An 18,612-nucleotide genomic window follows, 5' to 3' on the forward strand; every position below is an offset into this window, starting at 1 on the left:
CATTCTTGTAAGGCTTCTCAAAATTCTGCAACCGCCCACTCTGTGATCTCTACGTGCCCCATATAGTTACTTGCCTTTCTTCTGAAACGTGGCGAGACAACCAAAGGATGAACAATGACATTAGTGCAGTTTACACGAGGTAGGCAGAAGGAAGTAGGACAGGATTGACAAGAGCTGACCAGTTCCATTTAACATCTCTGGAACCTCTTGGGAAGTCACCAGAATTCATACAAGGGTGATAGAGGACTCTTTTAAAATCACCAAGACTTTTGGGTGTTGACCCAAAAGAATGAAAGAAAGAGCTACATTCAGAAGTTGTGTTGAATATGAAGAAATATGTTGCTTACTGGTCTTCCATTTGTGGTTAAGGGATTTGACCTGCTGAGTTTTAGAGATCACAAAACTTAAATTTTAAAACACACAAATCAAATTTAGCCTGGAGCACAAAACCGTTGTGGAACCATATACACCTAGGAACTACTAGACACTGTTTAGCTTAAGCAGGGCATTCAAAGCACGGATATTGAAAATGGAACTGTATGCAAAGAATATAATAGATATTTATATTAAAGTTGCATAGTGCATAACTGTAAAATGTATCATTTGGGAATTGGCAAAACACAATCTTTACAAGGACATACATGGGATTATCTGATACCAAATGAGATAATCAAAAATAAAAACTTGTTTCAAAAAAGCCTTTACTTCTATCTCACTGTTATTTTATGAAGGTTGTCATGGACGTATTTTTTTGTTCTCTGTTTAAAAACTAAAGTGTGCCTTTCAGACTGATAAGTTTTTATAATCTCTGGGAATAGAGTGTGCGAGCTGTAAGCCTGTTCCTATGCAACAGCGAGAGAGATGCGGTCACATGCCGTATTATAATAGTTTGACTGTGTGTAAAGACTAGCTAGAACTGGTTTGATCTGGCAGACCAACAAAGTGTGCTCTCCTTCAAGGAAGGATTTGTGTGTCTTTCTCAGCAGAAAATCTACATTGGCCGACAGGCTGTGTTGCGCCTAAAGAGGAAATGACCCTTGGAAAGGAATCTTTACATTATTGGAGGTAGCAAACTCCTTTTTACTCCCATCTCTAAGAAGTCTCTGCCTCAGGAGTGACTTTCTGTTGCCTTTTGTGTTCCTGGGAGTTCTAAAAACTCAGCAAAGTTTCTACTGATAAGACTGCTAATTCAAAATCTACATAGACCTGTTGTTATACTCCTTGTTGAAAGATGTGTGTGACACCTACTGCAGCCGAAGTGCCTTGAATACCTATCCATTACAGACTGTTCATCAACTTGCCTGGAGACTTTGAGTGGCATCTGACTATTTGACTCTAGGACACCTCACTGGTCTGGGAAAGTAACCAACCAGGACTTACAACCCAGTTGTTTTATTATTCCTAAGAAACAGCTCTAATTAAAAATCATTTTAGAACCGGTTAACCGTTGGCTTTTGAACGTATGTGTGTGCGAATGAGGTTAGGAGGAATAAGAAGTTATAAAGTCTTTTCAGACATAGAAATATCTCAGTATTGTTTAGGATTTAGTTTATTAATAGTTAATTTGTTGTTGGTTAAAGATACCTGGTTTGGTGCATTTTATTCTGGAGTTAATAAAGTGTTTAAATTTGGCTAATTTCCAGTAGGTGGGAAACTTTAATAATATGCTGTGATCGGAGGAGTAATGGGACTGAACTGACAGCGCATTATTCCCGCCGCGGTTGTAACAAGGGTCATACTAAATGAATTTATATCCAGATAAACAACAAACATCAGTAAAAGTCAATTAGATCGGGTCAAAGAGGACTGTCTCGCCCAGCAGCTGTACAATGACACAGTGGGATGGTTTGTGCACTTCTATGACTCCAATAGGTATGTTGGCAGGAGTATAACTTCTGGTCAACCACCCAAGCCAAAAGGTAGGAGCCAGAGTAAAGGCAGTTCACGGATTTCCACGAGAGGGGTTTTGTGAGCCTGTCCATTGGAAACTTACAAATATATAAAAAAAAAAGCAGGCAAAGCCAAGATTTGCCAGATGCAAGGCAAAATGATACTCCAATTGGAGGCAAGTAGCTTGGTGTGTGACAGTGCATATTGCCCTTTCCCCTGGTTGCAACATCCATGAGGCATCGTGGATGCTAGAGAGAGCGAGATGGACTACTGGGAAACGGTGAGACCAGAGCAGGGCTAGGCGCTGCCACCAGTTGGCTGGCGTCCGAAAGAGAGAAAAAAGACGAGGTGTGACATCACAAGGCAGTAGGTAGAGCAATTGGTGTGACTACAGAGCTACAAACAGCACGATGGGAAGAGAGCGCGGCGAGGCACAGGGAGCTAGTCGACGAGTATCTGGTGGGTATTTTCTTTATCCTGCTGATTTTAATTTTTTTCCCCAATATTTAAGTCTAACTACTAAGTACAAGCCTAAATACCACTAATCAGTAGGTGTTTATTCATTTGTTCGTTCTATTTATAACCATTTTGGGTTTATTTAACTTCCAATTTTAGTGCAATAAATAAATAATTTGAGGCATGGCAGGGCAGCTCACACCCGTCAAATGCACATCCTGTGCCATGTGGGGACTCCAGGACCCTACCTATGTCCTGTAAAACTACATGTGCAGAAAGTGCCACCAAATACAAAAACTCGAGTGCCGAGTCTTGGAACTTGAGGAGTAGCTGATGTCACTGAGGTGCATTCGCGAGGATGAGAGATACGTGGATAGCACGTTTCAGGAGGTGGTCGCCCCGTAGCTTCAGACAGCGCAGGCAAAGAGGGACTGGGTGGCTGCCAGTCAGACAAGAAGGACAAGGCAGGTAGTGCATGAGTCCCCAGAGGGCATCCCACTTTCTAACCGGTACTCAGTTCTGAGTACCATTGGAACAGTATAGCGAGACTCATGACCAGAGCACCATGGGTGGCTCAGCTGTGCAGGGAGGGATGAGAAAAGGCAGGAGAGCAATAGTGGTAGGGGATTATATAGTTAGGGGAACAGACAAGTGTTTCTGTGGTCGCAGACATGATTCTAGGATGGTATGTTGCCTCCCTGGTGCAAAGGTCATGGATATCACTGAGCAGTTACAGAGCATTCTGGAGGCGAGGGTGCACAGCCAGAGGTCGCGGTCCACATTGGTACTAACATAGGTAGAAAAAGGGATGAGGACCTGCAGGCTGAACTTAGGGAGTTGGGAAAGAGATTAGCAAGGAAAACCTCAAAGTAGTAATCTCTGGATTACTCCCAAGGCCACGTGCCAGTGAGTATAGAAATAGGAGAATACACCAGATGAATGCGTGGCTGGAGAGATGGTGCAGGAGGGAGGGCTTCAGATTTCTGGGGCATTGGTATGGCTCTGGGGAAAATGGGACCTGTACAAGCCTGAATAGGACCGGGATGAATATCCTTGCAGGAAGGTTTATTAGTGCTGTTGGGGATGGTTTAAACTAGATTGGCAGGGGGATGGCAACCTGGGGGCAGTTTCAGATAGGCCAAATTCAGAGCAGGGAATGGGAGGCAGAAAATTAGCAAGTGGCTCTGAAAGACAGAAGAAGGAAAGGTTAAAAAGTGTACAGCAAAGGAATTTGGCAGTGTTAAAAAGGTACTTATTTAAATGCAAGGAATATAGCGAATAAAGTCGATGAGCTGAGGGCAAGATAGACACATGGCAGCATATCATTGCTATAAATAGAAACCTGGCTTAATGAGGGGCAAAAAATGGCAGCCCAACATTCCTGGATATAGAGTTTTCAGGCAGGATAGAGAGGGGGATTTAAAAAAAAGGAGGGGGTGTAGTATTGTTGGTTAAAGAATCAATTACAGCTATGAGGAGGGATGATATGTTAAAATGAATCATCAAATGAGGCCACGTGGATTGAGCTCAGAAAAAAAAAGGGGCAGCCGCACTACTAGGAGTTTACTGTAGACCCCCAAATAGTGAGGGAGGCAGAAGAATCAATATGTAGGCAAATTTCTGAGTGCAAAAACAAAAGGGCAATAATAGTTGGGGATTTCAACTACCCTAATATCACAGCCCCGACAAAAATTTTTCTGTAGCACCTGTGGAAGAGCCTGTCACTCTAGAATTGTCCTTTATAGCCACACCAGGCGCTGCTCCACACACCACTGACCACCTCCAGGCGCTTACCCATTGTCTCTCGAGATAAGGAGGCCAAAGAAGAATATCAACTGGGATACAAACAATGTGAAGGACACAGAGGGCACAAATGTCTCGAACTGCATTCAAGAGAACTTTTTTAGCCAGCACGTAACAAGCCCAATGAGAGGGGGCGCAATTCTAGATTTAGTCTTCAGAAATGAAGCTGGGCAAGTGGATGACGTAGTAGTGGGTGACCATTTGAGATAGTGACCAAAATACAGTTAGATTTAGCATTATTACAGAAAAGGACAAATATAGAACAGGGGACACAAATTTTACGAAACAGAGAGGTGATCTGGCGAAAGTGAACTGGATACAGCTACTTGAAGGAAAATCAGTGGCAAACTAATGGGAGGCATTCAAAAGCGAGATTCTACGGGCAAAGTGTGGACACGTCCCCACAGAGAAAAAGGGTGATACTGCCAAATCTAGAAGCATACAGGGTCAGATAAAGCAGAAAAAGGAAGCTTATGACAGTCACAAAAAAATTAATACTTCAGAAAGCCTAGAGGAGTATAGAAAGGGCAGGGGTGAAGTAAAAAAAGGAAATTAGAAAAGCAAAGAGAGGACATGAAAAAATATTGGCAGGTAAAAATCAAGGGAAACCCAAAGATGTTTTATCAGTACATTAAGAACAAGAGGATAACTAAGGAAAGGGTAGGGCCTATCAGAGATATACAAGGTAATTTATGCGTGGATGCAGATGATGTGGGCAGGGTTCTTAATGAGTACTTTGTCTCAGTCTTTACAAAGGAAAGCGATGAAGCAGTGTGAAATATTTGATAGGATAAGCATGACTGAGGAAGTACTAGAGGGTCCGACATCCTTGAAAGTGGATAAATCACCATGGCTGGATGGATTGTATCCCAGGCTGTTAAAGGAAGCCAGGGAGGAAATAGTGGATGCTCTAAGGAACATCTTCAAATCCTCACTAGATACAGGAGAGAGTTACCAGAGGATTGGAGGTCTGCGAACATTGTACCATTGTTTAAAAAAGGTGCGAGGGATAGGCCAAATAATTATTGATCAGTCAGTCTGACCTCGGTGGTGGGCAAATTATTAGAAACAATTCTGAGAGAAAGGATAAACTGTCACTTAGAAAGGCATGGATTAATCAGAGATAGCATGGATTTAAGGGAAGGCCATGTCTTACATAATTGAATTTTTTGAGGAAGTAACAAGGAGGATTGATAAAGGTAGTGCAGTGGATGTGGTCGACATGGATTTTAGTAAGGAATTTGACAAGGTCCTTTATGGCAAACAGGTCGGAAAAGTAAAAGCACATGGGATACAGGGGAATGAGCGGCGTTGGATCCAAAATTGGCTCAGGGACAGGAAACAAAGGGTAATGGTTGACAGATGTTTTTGTGAATGGAAAATGGTTTTCAGTGGCATTCCACAGGACTCAGTGTTGGGTCCCTTGCTATTTGTGGTATATATTAATGATTTGGGCTTAAATGTGGGAGGCATGATTGGGAAATTTGCATATGACAAAAATTGTCATGTAGTTGATAGTGAAGATGATAGCTGTAGATTCCAGAATGATATCAATGGTTTGGTTGAGTGGGTGGAAAAGTGGCAAATTGCACCTGATGACTATCTGGATCGTCGAGAGATGAAGGGTCCACCTGTGCAGGTGTACTTGTCTCACAACCAACAAGATGGTCTGCACAACCTCAAAGTGCAAAGTGTTGGAGTGGGATTGCTGTAGAAAGGCAATGTTCAAGTGCAAATGATGACATTAAGTCCTTCATTAAGTGTAGGGCAATTGCTAATGTATCAGGTTCTTTGAGAAACAGGCTTGTTTTCCCAAAGAAGACAAACTTAATTTTTAAAAAAGAGACTGCCTTATGCACCAATCTGGACAGTTGCACTTGTAGGCCTTTCATCTATACCATTGAAAAGGTAATCATGCCAACTGATTGAAGGAAATGCATGGATATGTAGATATAGAAGAAATATTTTTGCACATCTTTTTATTGGTACTTGTGAAAGTTTAACAAAAATGCATCACCACTCTTTACTGATTAACTTTTGTCGACAAAGCATACAGTGAAAAAGATAATGCTTACTATTCAAACGCCTCAACCTCAGTTCGCTCTTTCGATCCTGACTATAGCAATAGCAAAAGTGGTGATTCCACATCCTCAATTTTGTTTTCTTTTCCATTTCACATTGGAAATCCACATGGAGATCATGTTTAAACTTTGTTAACAGCTGGACAGAAATTACCCCCCACCTTTAAGTTCCTGGCTTAGTTTCTGCTATGTTATTTTGCAGTAGCTCTGGTAATGCGGATGAGTTTGGCTGCTTCTTTCTCAGGTGATGAAATTGCTGCCATTGATATGATAAGTGACATTAAAATAATTTTAAAAACATTAGCTAGGTTGTAGAGCTTGCTGAGGGAGATAGAAAAACATTACCCTTGTGTTTGTACTATACATGTTTATTGAGCTGGGATCACTAAATGACTGTCACAAGTGCAAGCAGCCTATGAATCAAAAGAACTGTATGACTATCACATGGGCTATGTGGGCACTCTTCCAAATTCCTAAACAGCAAAACATTCTACTTAGAGAGGTTTTGCTTCTATTTTGCCACCCCATATTAAATTATACAGATGACTAACCAACATAGTCTCCACCCAGTGAGTAGCTGAGCTGTATAGACCAGGAGGGTCCCAAGTTCAACTCTGGGTTTCTGCTGGGTTAGTTGATCACTGCCAATGTGGCATTATGGGGAGAAGCTGCTATAATGGAAACCCTGGCTTAGCGAGCAGAAAACTGGACAGAGTTCCTGTTCCTAATTGCTTTCTACTGACCTCCTACTGGCAGTGAGCTTTTGTTGAAGTCAGGCAAAGATAGGTTTAGACCTGTCTGTCATTCTCCTGTAAATCAAATAGCCTGCCAACACTCTCAGTCCAGACACAGATATGAAAACACCCAACTGGGCAAAGTACTGGAGAGAAATCTGTGTCCATGGAACAGTGTGTCAGCAAGAAATTCACACCTTCACGGGAGAGGAGAAAAATGGCTACAAAAAAAAAAAAACTAGTACTCCATAGCCTTTATATAAAAACATTTCCATTGCAAAAACCTGCACGTTCACTCACCAATTTGTACTTGTTCCCGTTGGCTCAATGCGACAAATGCTGAAGTATCATCTATCCAAGATACCTGGATGTTACCTGAAATAAGGACCAAATCACAATCACAGTGAGAGCTCTACAAAATTTACAGCACACAAAATATTTAAGACAGGGATCAATTGTTTTCTGCAAGATAAAAGAACATTTGTTATGAAAGGCATGATTTTAAGGTTTTATCAAATTAAAATTGTCCATCCAACCCTATTACTAAACAGATGCTTTGCTCCCAACTTCATTTTAAGATGTATACCAGGCAGTCACATATCTAGATCGAAACAAATCAAGTTACTAACAGACTGATACAAGATAGAAATCTTCTAAAAGCAAAACTGTTGCTTTTTTCTGCTTGGTTTAATACTTCCATGGGAAAAAGCACCACTTGGTGCAGTAATGCAGTGGTTCTCAAACTTTTTTGGTTGAAGGGCCCCTTTTTAAATGGATTAGTAATGATAAATCACCCCCATCTAAATGATGACACTATAAATTGTGGCGAGTCGAAGAGACTTAGTAGTTGGCAGGAAAAAAGACAGAGGCGCAAGGGGAGAGCCAACTGTGCAACAGCCCCAACAAACAAATTTCTCTGCAGCACCTGTGGAAGAGCCTGTCACTCCAGAATTGGCCTTTATAGCCACTCCAGGCGCTGCTTCACAAACCACTGACCACCTCCAGGCGCGTATCCATTGTCTCTCGAGATAAGGAGGCCCAAAAGAAGATATATAGTACTCCTAACATGCAAGTGCTGCATATAAAGTGTGGTTTAATGATGCTTTTAAGAAAACAGGTATTTACTTACAAATATCAGTGAGATGTGTGTGCTTATTTTGCACCACAGAGCCTGTCTACCTTTGACAGGAGCACAGGGAGAGGAGGAGCATAGAAGCAGCATGAGGAGACCAAGAGCCCAGGCAAACAGAGCATGCCTCTGGCCGTCATTCATTTGTTTACTCGTGACCATGGCACATTGTTTTGTGGATGCCCTCGAAAATCTCTGCTGGCCCCACAGTTCAGTCCAGTTTGAGAAGCACTGCAGTAATGACCAGCACGGTTTAGGGAAGTCCTACGGTTCATTCCTTCGTCTGCGCTCTCACTCAGGCTGCACTGGGACCCATGCTCTGGTTTGACATCAGAACTTGAATTTCTTGAACCAACTGCTGTCATATAATATCAAAACAGACACTTCCTATATGCATTTTACTACTAGACAATCTATTCATGACATTTGAATGATTAGCAAGTCTATTATAAGGTAGCACTGAACTCTTGAGGCAGAGTAAAATATCTATTAAATAGAATATTTTTTATCTTCAACAGAATGCGCTCTCAGTAATTAAGTTTGCATCTTGATACCACAAAGTATAATTTTAAAATAGTACTCAACAACAACAACTTATGTACATTTTCAAATTTGCAATGGGGCCAATCAATCGTATGGCCTACGTTAACTATAATCCCTGAACAAAGGAAGGTGTGAAAAGCCAAGTTCTTAATTCACTGACCAAATTAACTAGTGATAAATTTAATACCTGCAGGCACCCGTCACTCATTTATACTCAGTTTATAATGCTAACTTTGGATCAGTATGAAAGATAGGTGGATTCCACTCCACTTGAATTCAGGGCAAAGGCATTAAAAGTATTTTGTGCTGATATGGAAACAATATTCGGTCTGGCATTTTCATCCTATGTGTAAACTACATCATGGAGCTAACCACACCTCAACTGTATTTACATTCTATAAGCCTTTCTTCTTCTCAACCCTCCCACAGAGTCTCTGACCCGCCTGTATGGAATTCTTGCTGTAACAAATCTGCAAAATTGCATGCGTGCACTGTGACAAACACAGAGAGCTCTGATCTGCGCATACATTCATATTTGTGGAGGGATAGTCTGTCAACACTGGTCGCTCCACTCTCACTATAGAAGGATCAAGTTTGGATAAAATGGCTGCAAAATAAATGTGAATGATGGAGAGGAATTGAAGAGGCTTGAACGACAAGATTAGAATTTCTAGGGTACTCTTGAAAACACTAAGCATACATTTCAAGTCTAATCAAAGCTCAATTGGTATTAAAAGCAAAAGAAACAGAAGTGTTCTCCCAGTACTTGTTTTCTTACAGCGTATGTTTATCCAATTCAGTGTTAATTTACAAGCCATTTATTACACAATTTATTTAAAAGTACTCTTCACCACAACTTGTCTCTACCATTGCCTCATATCCTTTATGCCATGGTATCTCTTTCAAACAGTACATCATTGATTGCTCATTATCAGTCCCAGGCCAGTAAGCCACATTCTCTGGCTTGAAGTCCATCAGCAAGAAACTGCAGGACAAGCAAAAACCAGAATAATCTGGAACCAAGAAATTACAATTCATGATCAGTGAATCATTGTTAGTGAGGAACCACATGACTGGCAACCAAGAATTTCAGATGCGAGCAATCATGTGATTGCAATAAAAGGAAAAACTACAAAAACAATTAAAATAGGAAAACAGTAACATAAACCATAAAATACACACTAATAGTAATACTAATGTTTAACATTCCTCCTGCATCTCCTTGTACCACACACCTTCCTTAACCAAGATAGCCAGGCAATTCCAAAGTCAGGTGCAAGAGTGGCATCTGGAGATCCAGCCACCTTGCTGGGAGGTTTGTGGCTTCTGGACAGCAGAACATGGCTGCCAACAGGAACCACATTAGCTCTCATTCTAGTTGTATTATGTTCAAAACATTTAAGCTAAATTGGATTTTGCTGGCACAGCTGTGAGCATTACAAGAGTTGATTGCAAAGAATTTTCACCAAGAGACTTGTAGGTCAATTCAGTATTTTCAGGCACATGGGCAATATTGGGAAACAAAACGCCCTCTTAGATTTCGCTCTAGATGTGCTAAATTTTGAATTTAGAAGAAAAAAGATAAGGGAGTTAATTATTCTCCTTTTGCCAAAAATGTTCTAGTGAATAAGTACCTCCCTCAGAAGATAGTTAAACTAATAATTTGAAACAATGAATCAATCCTAATAATATAGAACAAAGATTTTTAACATATGAAAGCAGCTTGGTCTTAATTTCATGATCACTTAAAGCTACTGGGTCCATTTTATTTCTGAAAGATTTCTATTAAAACTGCCAGCAGAAATTGAATAAATTCTTATTAAATCTGTATAACTACTAAATGAGCAGGGGCTGAAATCTTAAAACACATGTGGCTTCTAACAGACTATGCATGGACCACCACGCTGCTCCTGCCAAAGTTTTTCAGCAAAGAGCACCACAGAGTGCCAAACTGCACACCAGTTCTCAAACCCAAACAAAAAAAAAACTAAATGAATCTGCATCTTTACTGAAGATCTGAGATCCTTATTATCTCTTTTCCCTCAAATCAAACATGAAGTAAAAAAAGTTTTAGCTCATCGCCAAAACTGACTGTGAATTATCCTTTTGTAATGCTGCAAATGTATGCACACTCACTATTTTTGATAGGAGAGGGAGAGGAAAGGTAATGTTCCCACTCAGTGCTATATGGCAACTCCAGTTTAAAGTGCACATTACTAAGTCAAGGACTGGATAGCCCTTGGTTCTGATGTTTTTCTATGACTTTAGGAAGGAGAAAAGACAAAAAAAAACTCAATAAAAAGGAGACCGTTCTAAAACCAGAAGTCACACACAAATTGTATTAAAACAAAAAAAAAATTCAGAAATCTTGGTGTTTAAGAGGACTTTTGTAAGTCATGTCTCTTTGGGAATCTTTTGCAGATATAATTTTCATTCATTGTTTTCTATGTTCAAATTCTGATGGTCACCTTTATTTCATGTGTAATAACGTCAGAAAACATTTACTTATACGTACTGTGGTTTTAAAATTTGAAGCATACATATTCTTCATAACTTGATCAATAAATCAGAGCATGGGTATTATTGATGCATTAAAAAAAAATTTGGTAGCAATTTGCAAACTGTCACCCAAATACTCAAATGGTGACTCTGAAGCTCATTTTCTCCCACTGGAAAGTCCTGTTGTAGTCACATGGTTCCACCAAGAGGAACTGCATGGTGCACATGTCATTTAGAAGGCTAGCTCAGATTGAGAATGGGCACAGACATCATTATTGCTAGACCAGACTGTGATCTGCCTAGATGTAAAGGGAAAAAAAAAGGCAGTCCCATTTATTTAATTCCATAAATTTTCCCTTTTTAGCAAACCATGTATTTCAGTGGACCTATTTTGGAGTACAGTTATCAACAAAAAAAGCGTGGAGAAAATGCATCTCATCATTTTTAAATGGAGATGGTGCTAACCAGATTGCTAAGTTGTAACAGATGAAACTAGCTGCAGCTTGAATTAAGTTGAAAGACAAGTAGATGGATCCTACCAAAGGCACTGAAAAGTTGGTAGAGGTCGCTGGTCTTCCACTCCTTGGGAAAACGAACATGAAGAACATGGTCCCTCTTTGGTTGTACTGGAAAAAAGCAAATATTGCAGTGCTTAATCATAGAACTTTGGGGATTCAAAACTTGACTGAGGAAATAGTAGTATGTACAATTTGTTCTCTCAACATATGAATCAGTTAAAACTAGATGCATATGTAAGTAAGTGCCAATAACTAACCATGGTCTAATCCTAGAACAACTGATGGCCTTCATTATTACAAGAAGCTTTTCATTACTTCCAGTGGGCTGTCGTATAGATTCTTCCTTTTCCCCGGAGCTTGCCTAACATTCTTTTCCAGAAAGTATCCCAAAAAAATGTGACACACTCGAGGAAAAAAAACACATGACCACCACACATACTGAACTTGATTTTTCTCATACCAGAATTTTCCTGTAATTGCTTCAGTGCCTGCCGCATTTCACAGTAAATTCTTAGGATAAGTTTTGCTGAAAGTGTACAGGCTGAAGCCACAATGGAACTTGCTACTGTTAATCTCAAGGAATTCCATTTCACCTTGAGTAGGCAAACAATTATATAGCAGTTTAAGCAAAGCATTAAACAACTTGCTCCATTTCTTAAGCATGATCATATTCAGCATCACAACCCTTTGATAGCTTTTAAAAAGAGCCCAGTTTCCAGTATAATAGTAAACATTTAAAATCTACAATGCTGACTGTTAAAAGTAGAAATATAATAAAGGTGGAATGCACCAATTATGAAATGTGGAATAGTTCAAAGTAGGGTTTGGTTTTACTATAGAATTATTACAATCCTCAAAAGGGCTACCATGACTACATGCATTTACCATGAAGTAGGAAGTTGCTCTTAAGAGCATGGCAATATATGCCATTATACATTCCAGTTCAAGTACTGTACTTACAATCTGGACCACTCAGATTCAGGTAGGGGATGTCAATGACTCGCATTAGAAACAGTCTGTATATAAAAAAAAACACAGTAGGGACATAAGTACAAATCTATAAATCTCATCATGATTATTTCTGGCTACAGAAGCTAAATTCTATTTGAACACTGAGTTTTCAGGTTGAAGTGATGCAATTGTGAAGAAATATTAGTAGTTCCTGTAGGATAGCAAGAAACTGATCATCATCTTCTGGAAGCAAGAAATCAAAACAAGGGGTTGACCTGAAACATTAACTGCTTCTTTCTCCACAGATGCTGCCTGACCTGCGGAGTATTTCTAGCATCTTTTGTTTTTATTCCAAAACAAGGAGTGTTGTATATACAGCCCCCGATGCTTATATTGGGAAGGTTGGTGTCAATGCAATTTGCTCTCTATACAATGTGGCTGGTGTAACCCAAGAATTTATTAAAGCATTTAGTGATTCTTCCTGCTCTGTCTAAATGCCCCAGTGCCATTACCACACCATGGTAAATTATCGCCAGTCACAGATGCATCTGTCCATGATGGTATTGGTAGGAATGACCACCGCACAGTCCTTGTGGAGACCAAGTCCCATCTTAACAATGAGGATACCCTCCATCATATGTGGCACCATCATCGTGCGAAAATGGAATAGATTCAGAACAGATCTAGCAGTTCAAAACTGGGCATCCATGAGACAGTGTGGGCCATCAGCACCACCAGAATTGTATTTAACCATAACCTGTAACCTCATGTCCCAGCACATCCCTCACTCTACCATTACCATCAAGCCAGCTGATCAACCCTGGTTCAACGAGGATTATAGGAGAGCATGCCAGGAGCAGTACCAGGCACACCCAAAAATGAGGTAACAACCTGGTGAAGCTACAACGCAGGACTACATGCATGCTAAACAGCGGAAGCAGCATTCAATATAAAGAAAAGCAATCCACAACCTACGGATCAGATCAAAGCTCTGCAGTCCTGTTACATCCAATCGTGAATGGTGATGGACAATTAAACAACTGATCGGAAGGAGGCGCCACAAGTATCCTCATCTCAATGAGGAGGGAGCCTAGCACAGCAATGCAAAAGGCTGATGCATTTGCAACCATCTTCAGCCAGCAGTGCCAAGTGGATGAGCCATCTCAGCCTCCTCCTGAAGTCCCCACCATCATAGATGCCAGTCTTCTTGCAATTCAATTCACTCTTCCCAACCCCAATAAATCGATGAAGACATTGAATACAGCAAAGGCTATGAGCCCTGTCAACATCACAGCTGAAGTACTGAAGACTTGAGCTCCAGAACTAGCCGCGTACCTAGCCAAACTGTTCCAGTACAGCTACAACACTGGTATTTACCCGACAATGTGGAAAAGTGTCCAGATATGACTTGTCCACAAAATAAAAAGGACAAATCCAATCTGGCCAATTACTGCCCCATCCGTCTACTCTCGATCATCAGCAAAGTGATGCAAGGTGTCATAGTGTTATCAAGCGCAACTTAAACAGCAATAACCTGCTCAGTGATGCTCAGTTTGGGTTCCACCAGAGCCACCCTGCTCCTGACCTCATTACAGCCTTGGTCCAAACATGGACAAAAGAGCTGAATTCTAGAGGTGAGGGGAGAGTGATTGCCCTGGATATCAAAGCAGCATTTGACAGAATATGGCATCAAGGAGCCCTAGCCAAACTGAAGTCAATGGGAATCAAGGGGAAAACTCTCCACTGGTTAAAGTCATACCTAGCATAAAGGAAGATAGCTGTGGTTGTTGGAAGCCATCATCTCAGCCCCAGGACATCACTGTAGGAGTTCCTCAGGATAGTGTCCTAGGCCTACCATCTTCAGCTGCTTTCTCAACAAACTTCCCTCCATCATAGGGTCAGAGGTGGGGATGTTCGTCAATGGTCGTACGATGTTCAGTACCATTCGCAACTTCTCAGATACTGAAGCAGTCTGTGACCATATGCAGCAAGACCTGGACAACATTCGGGCTTGGGCCGTTAAGTGGCAAGTAACATTGGTGCCACACAAGTGCCGGGCAATGACCATCTCCAAAGACAGAATCTAATCATTTCCCCATGACATTCAACAGCATTACCATCGCTGAATCCCCTACCAACATCCTGGGGAGTTATCATGAACAAGAAACTGAACGGGAGCAGCCACAAATACTATGGCTGCAAGAGGAGGTCAGAGACTGGGAATTTTGAGGCGAGTAACTCACCTTCTGACCTCCCAAAGCCTGTTTACCATCTACAAGGCACAAGTCAGGAGCATGATGGGATATTCTCCACTTGCCTGGATGAGTGCAGCTCCAACAACGCTCAGGCGCTCGACACCATCCAGGACAAACAAGCCCACTTGATTGGCACCCCTTCCACTACCTTAAACATTCACACCCTCCACGACCACGCAGTGTGTACCATCTACAAGATGGACTGCAGCAACTCATGCCTCTTTCAAGAGCCCCTTTGAAACCCGTAACCTCTTCCACCTAGAAGGACAAGGACAGCAGATGCATGGGAACACCACCACCTGAAAGTTCCCCTCCAAATCACACATCATCCTGACTTGGAACTATATCGCCGTTCCTTCACTGTCTCTGGATCAAAATCCTGGAACTCCCTCCCTAACAGCACTGTTGGTGTACCTGCACCAGATGGACTGCAGCAGTTCAAAGCGGCAGCTGAAGACCACCTTCTCAAGGGCAATTAGGGATGGGCAAGAACTGATGGCCTTGCCAGTGATGCTCACATCCGATGAACAAATATAAAGAAATCCAGACGTCCTGGGGGTGGTAGGAAGGGGAGGGAAAAAAAAAAGAGCGAGAGAGAATCCTCAAGTTCTCAGGTTGCAGTGAGACCTTTAAGACAACTAGGTGACAAAGATGACAGATAATTAGCTCTGTTATTCTCTGGCAAAATCAGCAATTTCTCCACCATGGGTCGCAAATTTCAAAAATCAGATCTGTAGCAGATTTGCTACAGACTTGAGTTGTACAAATTGTTGCAACAAACATTAGAAATTGTGCAAAATAAGAAAAAAAGTCAGACAAGTATGATAACTTTTGTGGAGCTTGCAATAGGAAAGTCACACATTTTGAAAGCTTTTCTCAATATCAGAATAATTAGTTTCATTCTAATGACTGCAATTCCTATAAAAGACTTACTGCTACAACTAACACAAACACACCCAACTCTTGCAACATAATACCCGACAAGCAAGCTGGACATAAATCAGTCCGGGCTTGCCTGATCATTTCAGTAAAATGGGATCACTTATTCAAGCTAAGTTTTCTTTAACACTGGATTGTAATACTTGTTATGACCAAGTGAGAGAGATCTAGGGTTCCCTTTCAACCTTCACCTGGTCTTACTGTAACAGGGTTTTATTTTTAAATACATTTTTTTTTAAGCTCCTCTTTGGTGAATCCTTGTTCACTGCTTTCCAATTATAAGGCAAAGACACCAGCACAAACAGGCTTTCTTAGGTTTAAAGAAGAAAAGTTGAAATTTATTAAACTTAAACTCTAATTCAGTTGACGCATACGGATACAGGACGCGCCCCCGCTTGCATGCACACGCGATACACACATGCAAATAGAGACAGAAAAATAAAGTGGAAAGGTTTGAGGCAATATCTGAAGAGCTGTTGTTACGGTTCTTCGAGCTCACAGTTGAGTCCTTGATTGTAGGTAGATCTTGCTTTTCATTGGGGCCCAGTATTCTTCTTAAACCTTGTTCGCTGTAGAAGACTTTTCTCTCTTGGGGTTCATGTATCTTCAGTGGATTCAGAGGCTTGTGAGAAAGAGATGGAGCAGACAGGAGAGATCTTCTCAGTCCATGAGCAAACAGACACTCGACCCAAACTGTTGGGACAAATTCAAAGAACTCAGGTTGCCCAGCAGGTTAGTCATGTGACTAGCTGGTTTGACGATGTCAGTTTGTGTATTTGGCCATCTTAGCAGTCAACCTGGAATGCGAGCTCCCCCACCTTCAACGTCTGGTGATCAAAAGTCCATTGTGGGTTGAATGTCGGGGAATGGCTGCTTTGTCCTTCCAAACACCGTCTGTTAATATGCAAATGTCTTTTCCAACCACGGCTGATCTATTCAACAAGTCCTCCCCTCACTCCAATAACAGTTTATCAATATTCATGACAAAATTAATGTGCCTCATTCTTGGCAGGTGGGGGCCTAGCATGACAATACTTTATAACCTATTTTGATCACTTAGTATTCCTACTAAATCATTTTGCATCTGTCACTTTTCTGCACATCACAAAGTCAATGGAGGGAAACTATTGACAGACGTTGAAAGAAAAATTGTAATAATAGTGTCAATAGTTTGAATTCACAATTTTTTGTACGAGGTTAATTTCTGCATTTTTTGCGCCAACATATGACAATATTAATATAAGAAAACCCTTTTAAAGACATTTTGCTTTGATTCAATAATACTTAGTTGATTCCCCCTCCCCCTGGGAGTTTTATATTCCTATACCCAACAAGGTTGAGGATCAATAGCAATCCACCTTTCATTTAGGGGAACAGACAGGCATTTCTGTGGCCACAGAGATGATTCCAGTACGTGTCGATTCCCTCCCCGGTGCCTGGATCAAGGATGTCACTGAGCAGCTGCAGAGCACTCTGGGGGGGGGAGGGGGGGGGGAAAAGAGAGCAGGTATGTGAGGTGAACAGACAGCACTTGTAGTCCATAATCGGTATCAACAAAATAGACAGAAAGGATGAAGTGTTGCAGGCAGACTTTAGGGAGCGAGGAAATAGACTAGCATCGAAGGTAGTAATCTTTGGATTACTCCTGGCACCAAGCACTAGTGAGCGTAGAAATAGGAGGAAAGAGCAGATGAATGCATGGCTGGGCAGATTTTATTTTTTTTTTATTCTTTCATGGGATTTGGGCATCGCTGGCCAGGCCAGCATTCATTGCCCATCCCTAATTGCCCTTGAGAAGGTGGTGGTGAGCTGCCTTCTTGAACTGCTACTGTCCATTTGGGGTAGGTACACCCACAGTGCTGTTAGGAAGGGAGTTCCAGGATTTGACCCAGCGACAGTGAAGGAACGGCAATATAGTTCCAAGTCAGGATGGTGTGTGACTTGGAGGGGAACTTGCAGGTGGTGGTGTTCCCATGCATTGGCTGCCCTCGTCTTTCTTGTTGGTAGAGGTCACGGGTTTGGAAGGTGCTGTCCAAGGAGTCTTGGTGCATTGCTACAGTGCGTCTTGCAGATGATACACACTGCTGCCACTATGCGTCTGTGGTAGAGGGAGTGAATGTTTGTGGATGGGGTGCCAATCAAGTGGGCTGCTTTGTCCTGGATGGTGTCGAGCTTCTTAAGTGTTGTTGGAGCTGCACCCACCCAGGCAAGCAGTGAGTATTCCATCACACTCCTGACTTATGCCTTGTAGATGGTGGACAGGCTTTGGGGAGTCAGGAGATGAGTTACCCGCCTCAGGATTCCTAGCCTCTGACCTGCTCGTGTAGCCACGGTATTTATATGGCTACGCCAGTTCAGTTTCTGGTCAATGGTAGCCCCTAGGATGTTGATAGTGGGCGACTCAGCGACAGTAATGTCATTGAATGTCAAGGGGAGATGGTTAGATTCTCTCTTGTTGGAGATGGTCATTGCCTGGCACTTGTGTGGCGCGAATGTTACTTGCCACTTATCAGCCCAAGCCTGGATATTGTCCAGGCATGCTGCATTTCTACACTGACTGCTTCAGTATCTGAGGAGTCATGAATGGTGCTGAACATTGTGCAATCATCAGCGAACATCCCCACTTCTGACCTTATGATTGAAGGAAGGTCATTGATGAAGCAGCTGAAGATGGTTGGGCCCAGGACACTACCCTGAGGAACTCCTGCAGTGATATCCTGGAGCTCAGATGATTGACCTCCAACAACCACAACCATCTTCCTTTGCGCTAGGTATGACTCCAGCCAGCGGAGGGTTTCCCCCCCCCCCGATTCC

The 18,612-nt window shown here is 41.8% G+C and overlaps 1 protein-coding gene across 2 annotated transcripts in view; it reads right to left on the reverse strand.

The window, feature by feature from the left end:
* The window catches only part of parn (poly(A)-specific ribonuclease (deadenylation nuclease)), a 157,099-nt gene that overhangs the window by 45,731 nt on the left and 92,756 nt on the right, over positions 1-18,612 (reverse strand). For both annotated transcript variants that reach the window (XM_068056478.1, XM_068056479.1), the window contains 3 exons: positions 12,614-12,669; positions 11,675-11,761; positions 7,265-7,339 (listed from right to left, as the gene is read on the reverse strand). In XM_068056478.1, the coding sequence (XP_067912579.1) occupies positions 7,265-7,339; positions 11,675-11,761; positions 12,614-12,669 (218 nt within the window). The remainder of the gene's footprint in view (positions 1-7,264; positions 7,340-11,674; positions 11,762-12,613; positions 12,670-18,612) is intronic.

The sequence above is a fragment of the Heterodontus francisci genome, chromosome 24 (genome assembly GCF_036365525.1).
Source record: "Heterodontus francisci isolate sHetFra1 chromosome 24, sHetFra1.hap1, whole genome shotgun sequence".
In the NCBI taxonomy this organism is placed as follows: Eukaryota; Metazoa; Chordata; class Chondrichthyes; order Heterodontiformes; family Heterodontidae; genus Heterodontus; species Heterodontus francisci.